Source organism: Dermacentor andersoni, chromosome 4, assembly GCF_023375885.2.
Source record: "Dermacentor andersoni chromosome 4, qqDerAnde1_hic_scaffold, whole genome shotgun sequence".
In the NCBI taxonomy this organism is placed as follows: Eukaryota; Metazoa; Arthropoda; class Arachnida; order Ixodida; family Ixodidae; genus Dermacentor; species Dermacentor andersoni.
The window spans coordinates 107,093,429-107,105,922 of NC_092817.1; the positions used below are offsets into that span (position 1 = coordinate 107,093,429).

Consider the following 12,494-nt stretch of genomic DNA (forward strand, 5'->3'; position numbering starts at 1 on the left):
AGAAAAAGGCTAACTCGATCACAGCCGAACACCGCTGTGTATACATATCAATGAGCGCCGTTGACTGCCAATCCAAACTAACGCGGCCAGGGTGCTGCCACCTGTAGTTCGATCTCTTGGCGAATAGACAAAGGGAGCGCTGCTGGCAGCTTCTTTTCGAGCAGCAGCAGTAACGTTACTCCCACAGAAGGACCTCCCTTTGCTAATTGAGTGTAGTATAGCAACACCAGACCTTCCCAGGCCTGTTTCGGAATCAGGCGCCACTCAATGACTAAATGTAGTGGCATGAGGGAGATTCGAACCTAGCACCTTAAGTACAGGAACTTGATGTGGTACATACCTGAAAGTGGAGTTGGCCATGTCATGGCCATGTGTATCATAGAAATTTGGTAAGCCACGCATATCGTTGAGTTTGGTAGGCCATGTATATCATACAACATGTAACTGGTGGTATAACTGATTGGGTGTCAAACGAAGGGTATATGCAGTCAAGAGTGGCACGTAACTTGGCACCTCTTTGAGACCTTTCATTAGCTGATGTGCAATGGAGTAGTTATTTGCTGCATCACGCAGACAGTCATATTTCACTCCAACAGGAATATACAATATTACGGTGCCTCTAGTACGACACCCGCAAACCTAAATCTGGATTGCGTTGACACATTTAAATATTTAGAGGTTGTTGCAGAGAACAAATAAATGCTGTCTGCAGAAAACTAGCTTTCATGTGTTACATTCTGGCCCATTCCTGGCCCTATTTTCCTCATTCACAAAGCAAGTAGAAACGGTATTGCAGATCAAAAAATTGTTTTAGACATTTTCAGACATTTCCCAATTGAACTGCTATGAGTATTAATACATTAGATAGTAGGCTTTTCATTGTGCTAAAAAAAAAGGGGGGGGGGGAGTTTGAAGATCTGTTTTCAATCCCTTTAAAGGGACGTTACAGGGACCCACTCGCATCCCAGAAGAATGGAGCTCTGCCACCCAGAGCTCAGAACTTTCTCATCAAACTTGGGCTGTCCAGAGAGCCCACGATGCGGCACTTAGGCTCGGCCTACCAGTCCCCACGTGGGCGCGGCCCGCAGCTCTGCCCTAGGGCAAAGCTTCTCAGGACCTTCTAAATAAAGTTCTTTGTGTGTCTGCAAAGGGACACTAAACAGAAAAATGATTTCTTCTGCATCAGTAAGTTACCTTTCGACAACACTAAAAACACCACTCCTACCATAAGGCTCTTGGTAAGCCAGAAAAACTGCAAGAAGGAAAGACGGGTGGCGACACCTCCATGAAGTTCCCGCACATGGTCGCTGTGATGTCATAGATTTTGACGACATCTTCTAGGGCCAACTTAATTATATAGCGGTACAGAGTGACTACTTTGTGTTCTAAAGGAACCAAATATTAAACGTGGCAAGTTTTGGGAACCTTTACTCAGCCAACGCGGCCCAAATGCAAAAACACTTTGGAATCCCCGACGTCATACTGATTTGCCGGGGTCAGGGTTTCGGCGCGAAATTCAAATACCGATACTTCAGCCTTCATTTTATTATTATTTATCACTTTTATTATTATTTTAATATCACTATTATTTTGAAATGACTGCCTGCAGGGTTCTCAAACAATGCTTTATTAGTCTATATTGACTTATTGTTTCGCTTTAGTGTCCCTTTAAGCTTGCTTATATGTTGAAAATATGGGGAGTTTGACTGCTTCAGTAATTCTCATGGAGATTTGCTCCTGAACAGTCAACAGAGAAAGTTTCAATACAGAAGTGAATGTCACCATAATTTTTTTCTTTTTTGCTTTATTTGTAAAGCACTTTTACACAAATGTCTGATGGAAAAACAGCTCGAAGGGAAAGGAGTGATGTTTTGAAAAGGTTGGTTAGTGTCTCCCATCAGTGGTGACCTGAAACTTCGCCATGAGCAAATAATTCGCAGAGAGGGCCTGTTCAGTCTAGTCCCATGTCTTCGTCGACGTTCTCGTCCTTCTTTGGGGACTTCGCATCCTTTGCAGCCTTCGACGCCTGTAGGGCTTTGACGAATTGAGCCATGTCTGAAACGCACATGGAATATTGTACCTGAGCACAGGAGCTTGCATTCACACTAACATTCACAAGCAAGGTCAATGAAGCTCATAAGAATAAAGGCACTTCAGACATTAGGCAAAAAAAAAAAAAGCACTCGCAGATGCCATATCTCCAGTACCCAAATTTTGTCCTGCGTCGTTGCTTTTATGCACAGGGCAACTATTTTCAGATCTTGCCTAAAAATATGAGTTATCAACCCTCTTACATTGTCCACTTCCCGTTCCTTGGGAAAGCCTTGGGAAATATCAGTTTATCCAAAACTCTTAGTTAAATTCAAGTACAGCAGCAGATGATGCACCTGCCATTCATAGCATGCCTTCTAAGAGCAAAACAACAAAAAGTTGAACCTTGACAAACACAGATATAAAGCAATTACCGCACATAACAAAGTAAATCTAATGAATATTATAACCAAGGTGTACCGGATGCCCATTTGTTAGAGAAACTACAGTCGAACCTTCATATATCGAACAGTGCAGTGATCGCGAAGTAGTTCTATATAGCCAGAATTCTACATATAAAATCACGTAAAAATGGGTAAAAAACCAGTACAAATCAATCAATGAACCAATCGTGGTGCAGTAAATACTCACTTGAAACTTCACTCATAGTATTTATTTCATTGGCTGAAAGCCGCGTGCTTAATCATGGCGTCCTCAACATAGTCTAAACAATCCACTAGTGATAGGCCGGTGCCTTCTATTGCGCAGCGGTAGCGGCATAGAAGGGCCAAAGCAGCTACAGCCTCAGTTTGGGTCAGGAGCGAGGCAACATCAGCGCTTATGGGATCAACCTCGGCAGCATCTTCGTTTGACCACTACTTCTGCTGCGATCTCCACGTCCGTCAACCGAAGCATTTGAAATACTGTCAATAACAAAGTATTAAGTGGCGTCTGCCAAGGCGTCTATGAGTGAGCCCAGTGAGCGCACACTGGGCTCATTATGGATGCGTCATTATGGATGCAAACCGCCAGTCCCCGCGAGGTGCGGCAGACGCAGAACACGGCACAGAGGTGGAGTCAGTGCGGCAAATGCAATGCATCATTGACGTTGTCGAACTAGCCAAGCTGCCACGTACGTACACCGCTACGTTCAAATGCCGCCCTCAGCGTGATCGATGTGTGCAGCTATAGTGCGCCGCAGTCGGGAACGCACAACGCACCACCACTATCTTCGAGGATGTTGCAGGAAAGCTCACCACCTGCCAACAGAGCGTACGTGGTCTGGGGTGGTGGAGTTCGATATGTCCATCCCCCCCCCCCCCCCATGTCCGATCCCATTCTAAATAAAAAAATTTAAATGCATGTGATTTTCCAGGCAATATAGAAAGTGTTCAATATATGCAATACAGTGAAACAGCGTTACTATGAACACCACATTAACAAACCTTTCAGATTAACGAACTTTTCAGAAATCCCCTGCTGGCTTCTTATAGTTGCAATGTAAAAATATTTCAGTTCTACCAACTTCAGAATACCGAACTTGTCAAAATAATGATCGTTATTCAGTTTCCCTGTGATGTTAACGCCTCAGTACTACGAACTAATATTCCGAGATCTGGGGATTTTTAGATTTCACTGTAGCCTTCACGGCAGCCAGATGACAAGGTGCAGAGCGGACATCACGGTGCATGAGGTTAGAAAACTTGAGAGGGCGTCTGCAAAAAAAAAAAGAATGCGGGTGAGCAGAGGCAATGACGCATCAGGTTTTGTGAGCGCATGCTCCACCCAGAAAAATGTCGCCTAGCAACGGATGCACATCTCTTCCTTCTTTCGCCCTTCTTTCTGTGCACGTCTCTTTCTTTCGCACTTCTTTCTGCAGCCATACTAGCTACACCTTTGTTGAAACGTGACCTCTGTACTTGCGGGGAAGCCACAAGGTTGCACTTTGCATTTTTCAGACGGTGTCATTTGCGTGCGCTTGTGCTTTCACATACATAGTTCAAGTGTCTGCCTTGAGCAAGATGGTGGCGGTGTCCACAGCAAAAAATTTGAAAACAAACAAAAAGCAAGAAACATTGCGCTTTGAAGGCGACACGGAGCTACCTTTTTGTCGGTAGTTTTTTCGGCATCAGTGTCTGTTCTGCGCGCATCACTCTTACTATACGGTGCTTCAGTGGTGTATGGCGGCGGAATCTATGCAAAATAGCAACAGCGTGTGCCAAGAGCCAACAGCGATGTTTTAGTGGATAGCGCATAAGGTGACAACTTATGAACTGACGAGCTGATGGGCGGAATGGTTAAATTTGGGGCTTTCACTATAACAATCTTTCAGAATAAGAAAACTATTTACTGCAGTCCCCAGATGTATGTTATATCAATATTTCATTGTAATTCAATATATCTGTGTTTGATACATTGAGGTTTGAATGTATAAATGCCCAAAGCAGGCATTGGACCACTCGCAGGAGCACAGAAAGTAAAGTGTGGCAACAACAGTGTACAAGGTCACCTATCTCAGTCGGTCACATTTCTTCTGTACAATCCACTCCTCTCTACAGGGTGTCTACCAAGGGTAGACACCCTTGGTAGACACCCCCCAAGGTTTCCAGGTTTTCCCTAAGCAACACAGAACTTTATTTTATGTCAAGACAGTCTGACACCACGTCGCCCGATGCTGTCACTCTCAAGTAAGCATTTTAAGAAATAAAAAAAAACTTAATCCAGTTTGAATAGTAAGGAGTAGTGTATATTTTATTCAAAATAGAAAACTGAAGGGAGGAGATACATAGTAAAATGCACAGCGAATATCTTCAAAAAAAATCAAAGCCCATCGCAAATCGAGTCGAACATTTTCAAAGGAGATGCATACAGAAGCAAATATTTTCGAAAATGAGCTATTTCTATGAAGTGATCGCAAGATCATTGGTATTAGGCCCAAACTTTGTCGCAAGTGAGATTTCCTCAGCAGCTGGAAAGTCAACCTCAACTGTCGTCGCATACTCTCAGCCCGCGCACAATGACTCAGTGTTGCCTTTCACTGCTTTAAAGAGTTTATTTTTATTTGGCTAAGGGACACCTGCATCTTGGCTTCAGCCAACACTTTGCTTTTTTAGCTCAAGCTCAATGCGACAGTCATTTCTGTTCTTGTCCTCGTTCCGGCGCACGTTTACCCCACGGACCATCTGACGCATCCTCTTGGTCAGTTGTACAGTCAACGTCCAATTTTTCGGACTTCCTAGGGGCCACCAAAACGTCCACAAAATCAAATCAGGCACTCCGAAAAAATGAATGCATGTCTTTTACTGCCCCTAAGGGCTCAAATCGTCACAGGCATGTCCGAAAAAGCTATGAAGGGCTGCAGTACACTTACTAGGTATATAGGTGCTCGTACTGTGACAGGGGACAGCGGGTGCACAAGTGTATAAATATGGAATGTGTACTGTGTCACATGACAATTGTCCCTTCCCACGCTTGTGAAGCTTCACCGCAGTACTTCACGTACGCTTCACCGCGTAACATCGCTGTGCTGAGGCGAAGCTGCCTTTCGGGAACCGGTATTATGCAACGTGCCATGCTAAGCTTCGAAGCCAATCGCGAGCGACGAATTCTTTCAATGAAAAACACGGCACCGGACGGCAAGAACCTTAATATCGAACGTCGAAGCAGCTAGGCCTCGCGTTGCTGCAGTGGTGGCTACGACTGCCAGTGGATCTGCATGCGAGAGCGCTGGTTCAAGGCAGCGAGATAATCAAATTGGCGGCGTTGGCTTTGATTAATGCCATTTCGGACCTGCAGTCGCGGCGGAAAGTCCGGAAAATCGGACAGCGAAGGGTTCTTGCATCTGAAATTACATACGTTCTTATACATTAACTCTATAAGGCATGTGGTAGTGCCGCGTAGCCGTCCAGGCATTTCCCAAAAATCGGGCGTCAGGCAAATCAGTCACTGACTGTACACTGGCAACTCCTCCAGCCGACGACATGGCATCAAAAAGAATTCGTTATGAATCCTCTCTTTTACTCGAGCCAGCAGTAGGGCGACTTTTGTTCCCTTTCAATAAAATGGCAGCTAATTTTCCCTGATTGAAGCAAGAATTCCCTGCATTTTCCCTGAGTATTTCCAAACTATTCATGATCCCTAAGAAATCCCGGTTTTCCCGGTTGCTAGACACCCTCTCTCTATGATGCCCTCGGAGCCAACAGGGTAACTGAAATAAATAATGCAGCCAACCCTTCCAGCAGCTGTTACACACACCTTCTACATTGGGTTATGAAACACAATGGGACACAGGTGACAGCGTGGCAGAAAAACACACTAGCAATGTGCACCCCAACATCTCTGCGACTGAAAACACACATGACAGTGGCAAGCTCACCTCCAGAGTTTGCAGCTGCAACAACACTGTCATCCATACCAAACTGCTGCATCAGGGGTCCCAGCTGCCCAGACTGCAGTGCTGTGCTGAACATGCTCAGTGCCTGGGTGGAAAGCAAGAAGATTCAGCTTCAGCTGGGAGCAGTATTTGACCGAGCATGATGAGGCAATAGCACACAGACACAAGCACCGTAGTACAACAAATGCCATTTGCTCATGTGTGACAAGACTGCTCATGCCTTTGCACACAAAAGAGGGCTCCAGCTGCTACGATGAAACAAGAGCCACAGCTGGCAACATTGTAAAAAGTTCAGAGAAGCACTCAAACCTTACCCCACGCTTAGAGGGCACTTGCAGGAAGTAAGGGGGCCTTGCTCAGATTTACTCCAAAATTACAAATGGCGGCAAGAAAAATTGCAGGACTTCTAAACACAGGTGGTAGGTAACGTTTGCATGAATGATGCATACCAGTATCTCAAACTGTACTGCATCTTTAAGTGCACCCTGGTTTCACTGCAAGATGCTTTACAGTGATCTTCATATCAGTCGGAGAAGGTAACTGCAGTACTTCCGTTAATTCGACTCCGGTTAATCTGGGTGCTGTGTCGTGGCTTTTTTTTTTTCTGCACCTTGTTTAATTTGACCCACGGGATGATTCTATCAATTCCATCGGTCCCGCCAGGGTCGAATTAGAGGAAATAAGCTGCATTGGCCCAAAGATGATGCAAAGTTGAAGCAGTGGGCTCACTGATTGACAAAGAGTGTACAGAATACGGCTACGAGAGTGATAAGCCAAGGGTGGTGAATACTAAGCTTTCTGTTTTAAACTTGCTCAGCTTTATGTTGTTCAATGTTTCAGACATAGCAGTTCCCTAGGAGCAACTAACGACACAGCTGTTACAAAAGCAGCACCTACACTAAGCAAATCCCACACCACTTTTGAAAAAAATAAAATATTGTGCAAGGAAACAAGTAAGCACAACACAGATCTCCTGCAGCAAGAATTACCGTATTTACCCGCGTATAACCCGCCCCTGCGTATAACCCGCACCCCTAACTTTGAACTCGGCGGAAAAAAAAAAAAAAAACTCGCGTATAACCCGCACGTTTACCTGAAAAAAAAAATGAGCGCTAGAAAGATGCAACTCACACTCAGTGATCATTTCGTTTTCAGAACATTTATTCAAACGACCGCCACCACGTCACTGGTTATCCGATTCTTAATCGTCGCCGCTCTCACTACTGCCATCCGAGGCTTCATCGCCACTCTCAAAGACGTAGTCGTCCTCGGAACCATCCAAACTATTACTGATCGCACATTTTTTAAAGCTTTTCCGCACCAAATCGGCCGGTATCGCTTTCCACGCATCCACGATCCACTGGCACAGCAATGGAATATCAGGCCTTCGCACGCGTCCCGTCGGTGTGAGGGCGTAAATGCCGTCGGCCATCCACTGGGCATACAGCCGCTTCACGTGTGCCTTGAACGGCTTGTTCAGGCACACGTCGAGTGGCTGTAGCATGGACGTCATGCCGCCAGGTATTATGACGAGGTCGGTGCTGGTCTCGGCAAGGCGAGCCTTCACCGCATCAGTGCAGTGGCCTCTGAAGGAATCTAGTACGAGCATCGACCGGCGTGCCAGCAAGGCACCTGGTCTTCGCTCCCAGATTACTCGAAGCCAGTCACCGACTAGGCCACTGTTCATCCACGAATTTTCTTCCGCACGCACAACGATTCCTGGGGGCAGTGGAATGCTAGGTAGCGTCTTGCGTTTGAAAATGACATACGGGCGCAGTTTCGTGCCGTCAGCCAAAGCGCATAGCATGACTGTGCAGCGCAGCTTGGCATTTCCGCCGGTCAGCACGCTGACTGATTTGGAGCCCTTTTTTTCCATGGTCGTGTCCATCGGCATCTCAAAGTACACAGGTGTTTGATCAGCATTTCCCACCTGAGACAGCAAATAGCTGTGCTCCTTCCGAAGTGCGATCACATATCGTTGAAAGTTCAACAACTTTTCCTCGTAGGCTTCAGGAAGCCGCTGGCACATGGTTGTTCGCCGCCGCATAGAAAATCCATGTCTTCGCATGAAGCGCTGAAGCCATCCACGGCTTGCACGAAACTCACGTGGAATGTTCAATTCCCGGGCCAACTTCAGGGCTTCCATTTGCGCCATCTCAGTCGAAACAGCGTGGCCACGACTTCTCTGCTCCTCAATGAACTTCGCAAGCTGCGTCTCGAGGTGGGGGTACGCGCCAGTCTTCGGACCCCGAAACGCTCGCCTGTCCCGGTTCGTTGCTTCGAGACTCTCTTTTTTCTTCCTCCAGTCGCGAATGCACGACTCGTCGACGTCATGCTGTCTTGCAGCAGCTCTGTTGCCGATTTCTTCGGCAGCGGCTATAATCTTTAGCTTCTCTTTCGCTGTGAAACACTGCCGTCGAGTCGCACTCATGATGCCAAAACAAAGCAGGCAAACAGTGCAAACTGGGGTAAGTACACTAAACAGCGCCTAACGCGAGGCTCAACAATGCTGGCCTTTCGTTGGCCCTTCATCGGCTTGACAAGCGTCGATGACGATGGGGATGGCGGACTACACGGGGAGGCCGCCGCACATTGCGGTGAAGCCGACCCCCCCCCCCCCCTCCCAAGGAAAAAATTCGCAGATAACCCGCACCCCCACTTTTTAAACGCGTTTTTTCACATTTTGGTGCGGGTTATACGCGAATAAATACGGTACTTCAAGGCTTGCCATGTGAGCAAGTTGGACAGTTTCTTTGTATGAGTGTGAAAGCCTAAACAGTGGTAAACTCTCGCAAGCCGCTTGTCTTACATATTAAAAAGTGAAGCTGGAGGTAAGGGCAAAGAGAGAACATAAAGGGCAGGAAAGTGAAACCATCAGCAAGTGACAAGGATGAAATTAGAACCGAGACTGAGATCAGCATCGCAGGCAGAGATAGAGGTGACATGTTCAAATGCTATTGCACAGAATACCCCCTGGATAAAAAGGAAGGCGCCATGCATTTTTTTCTGCGTATCAGTTGTTGGTGGTGTGCGCAGCCACCAAGCCACTTGTATAGCAGTCACCTGGCATACCAGCCAGTACGCCAGTCACAAGCTTACCAGTAACACTCGTGAACAACTTTTTGTAGCAATAAAGGGGAAGCTACACACGCAAAGCTTTTGCACATGTACAGTAGAACCTCACTCATACATTTCGAAAAAAAAAAAAAAAAACATACTAACTGTGAAAAGTCACCAAAAAATCTGGTCAACTCAACTGTAGTTCACACTACGTTATGCAAAGCATTACGCAAATCGTTGCAGCAGGAGACGCCGACACACGCATACCTGCCAACCTGGCGAGACCAAAATCGGGAGACGTCTTATTCGCGCCAACGGGGGGTGGGGGGCATGCATTCACTGTTTCAACTTCTTCGTTCAAACTCTCGGGCAGTGTTCAACAAGTCCTTTTGCAGGGACCTTGCAGTAGCAGACTTCGCTCACTTCAAAAATTTGTCCGAGTAGCTTTGCTCAAAATATGGTCCAGACTGGCGGCCCTTCACTAGCAGCAGGTGTTGGAGGGTTGTGTTGCACATTGATGAGCGGAATTCAGTCCTAGTATTTCACGCCGTGCTAAAAATCCTCTCAGACTCTGCCTTGCTACGCAGTATCATGAGTAAATCGAGCGTCACCTCAGCAATTCGGTGCAACATGTTTTCCATCAGGGTTTATTTTTCCAACCATAGACCACTGCACGACCCACCTTTCTTCATTCAGAATGTCCTCTTGAAGACTGTACTATGCCTGTAGTGTAGCAAACTCAGCTTCAAGAGCATCTAAAGAGTCTTCAGCAGATTGATTGGAATATCAGGGGAGCAGCTGAGGGGAAACTCTGAATAAAGAAACGAAGATTCGACAGCGATGCCTGTGAAATAAATTTCAGGTTGGCCACCTCCGCATTCTTCAGAGTTGCGTCCACATCCATAACGCTTCGCCTCGTCGCATTTCAGAAACATTTTCCGTAGAAGAGACCCAACGTGGTCGATGACACTAAGGGGTAGGTTGGGTTCGACGAGGAATCCCGTAAACAGGCACTCCACACGTATGACACTGTCGTCACAGTTGTTCCGGAGAAAGTTCACTATGTTTTCTTGCTGCTCAGCGGTGCGAACATAGCTTTGATGCTTCGCCATGGAAACATGCAGTTTCAAGTCGCCTTTGCCACCATGGGACACACTGACGTCGCATCCACACATTGTACAAAATGCAAAATGTTCTTTTCTTGATGTCAAAAAGCACGGAAATACAGAAGTATAAAATCGCAAAAACTTCTGCAAGCACCTTTTCTTGGGCTTTGATAGCGCCATGGCACCAAGCACACGAGGATTGTAACTTTACACGGTGCGCCGCACACACACGGCCTAGCCGACACTAATCATACACACAACCAGCGGCAACAAGATGCACTATGGAGGAAGGCATGCATGAAATGCAAGAGCTACATTGGCTCTGGCTTTGGTCGGTTTACTAGGCACCGTAGTCAGCTGCTTAGTCGATAATACCGATGGTGCTAGTGCGGCCATTGTTTGTGATGCTGACGATTACAATGTGGCTGTAGATTCCGCGATGCTGGTTTTGCAAAAACCATTATTACGCGAACAGAAACCACTTTTTGGGAGATATAAGACAGTGATCGTACAATCTGAAAGTTAAGTAAAAAAAATTGGAGGACGCTTAAGCTTCGCCTTCAAGAGCGCAACGCGACAGCATTATCGCACCTCGTTTGCACCGCCCACTCATTCGCTCGGCATGCTAGTGAGTCACACAAAGACGAAACGTGCGCCTGAGCAAGCGGAACGAACCAAAGAACTTAGTGTCTTGGAGGGAGAAACGATCTACGCGAGCCAAACGTCGTGATCGTCACGGAAAGCCGGGCCGCGACGCGCCATGAAGGCGGACGCGATCATGGGGCTGACACCTCGATGGGATCGTCCTCTATCTCGCTTGGGAGCACCACACAGATGCACGACGCCTCGCCAGCAGCATGGCACACATCGCAGGGGAAGCTTTCCCACCAGATGCGCTACGGCGCAGCGATCATGTCAGAGGCGTCCCGCATCGGACACTGCACCTAGGAATCGCGCTGTGAGCGGAGAGAGGAGCCGCGTCGCTTAAACACAAGGGTTCGAGTGATGCAAGCTGGAAGTTGGAAGGGGAGAGAGCGAGAAAACTTATTAAACGCAAGGGTATTGGGGCATCCTCGCAACGGTCCCCGCACGGCCCCAATGCGCTCAAACGAGACGCGGGCAGGTGGCGCGCCACCTGTCGGGGCAGCGCCATACATTGCGAGGAGGGGGTCTTCTGTGTTTGCCGCAAGATGGCTCTGCGTGTGCGCCAAGCTCAGAAGAAATGTAGCAGAAACGTACTTCGCTACTCGTTTAATTGCGACTTCTGTAATTTGCATGCTCATAATTACCGATATACACCGCAGTATAACTTTCTACGGCACGTTTCTAAGGCAACACCGTATCCACTAGAGGCGCTTTTGTCCCGCTTTGAACCGTCGAACTCATGGCTGAGTGGTAGCATCTCCGTCTCACACTCCGGAGACCCTGGTTTGATTCCTACCCAGCCCATCTTGCAAGTTGTTTTTATTTATGAATTGCCTTCCACCATTTTTTGCTCACGGCCAACGCCGCCAACACCCACGCCGACAACACTGGCTCTTCTGCGACACGAGCTCCTTGATGATGTCACGTTAAAATCGGGAGTCTCTCGGGTGAATGGGGACGGTTGGCAGGTATGCACACGCCAAGCTGGTGAGACTTGAGCAGCCCGACACGCGCATTGTCATTTCTGCGGCTTCAGAAAGCTTAGGTTTGCGCTCCTCAAATTCGGCCTGGGCTAGCAGCTACTTCGAGCGGAGCATTTTTGGCAGGAAGTTTTGACATGCCCATTTGACACGAATTGTTGCGGCACAAGACATGATGAGGATGCACGTTAATTCATGGGGCCCGAGCGACCTGAGACATTGTCGTTTTTCTATTGCATAATGTTTTAACCCTTTTAGCGTCAACAACGTAAATATAGG

The 12,494-nt window shown here is 47.2% G+C and overlaps 1 protein-coding gene across 2 annotated transcripts in view; it reads right to left on the reverse strand.

The window, feature by feature from the left end:
• Positions 1-1,772: 1,772 nt before the first annotated feature.
• The window catches only part of LOC126536573 (proteasomal ubiquitin receptor ADRM1-like), a 31,211-nt gene continuing 20,489 nt past the window's right edge, over positions 1,773-12,494 (reverse strand). For both annotated transcript variants that reach the window (XM_050183593.3, XM_050183592.3), the window contains exons 8-9: positions 6,407-6,509; positions 1,773-2,055 (exon numbers count right to left, since the gene is read on the reverse strand). In XM_050183593.3, the coding sequence (XP_050039550.1) occupies positions 1,952-2,055; positions 6,407-6,509 (207 nt within the window). In that variant the 3' untranslated portion in view covers positions 1,773-1,951. The remainder of the gene's footprint in view (positions 2,056-6,406; positions 6,510-12,494) is intronic.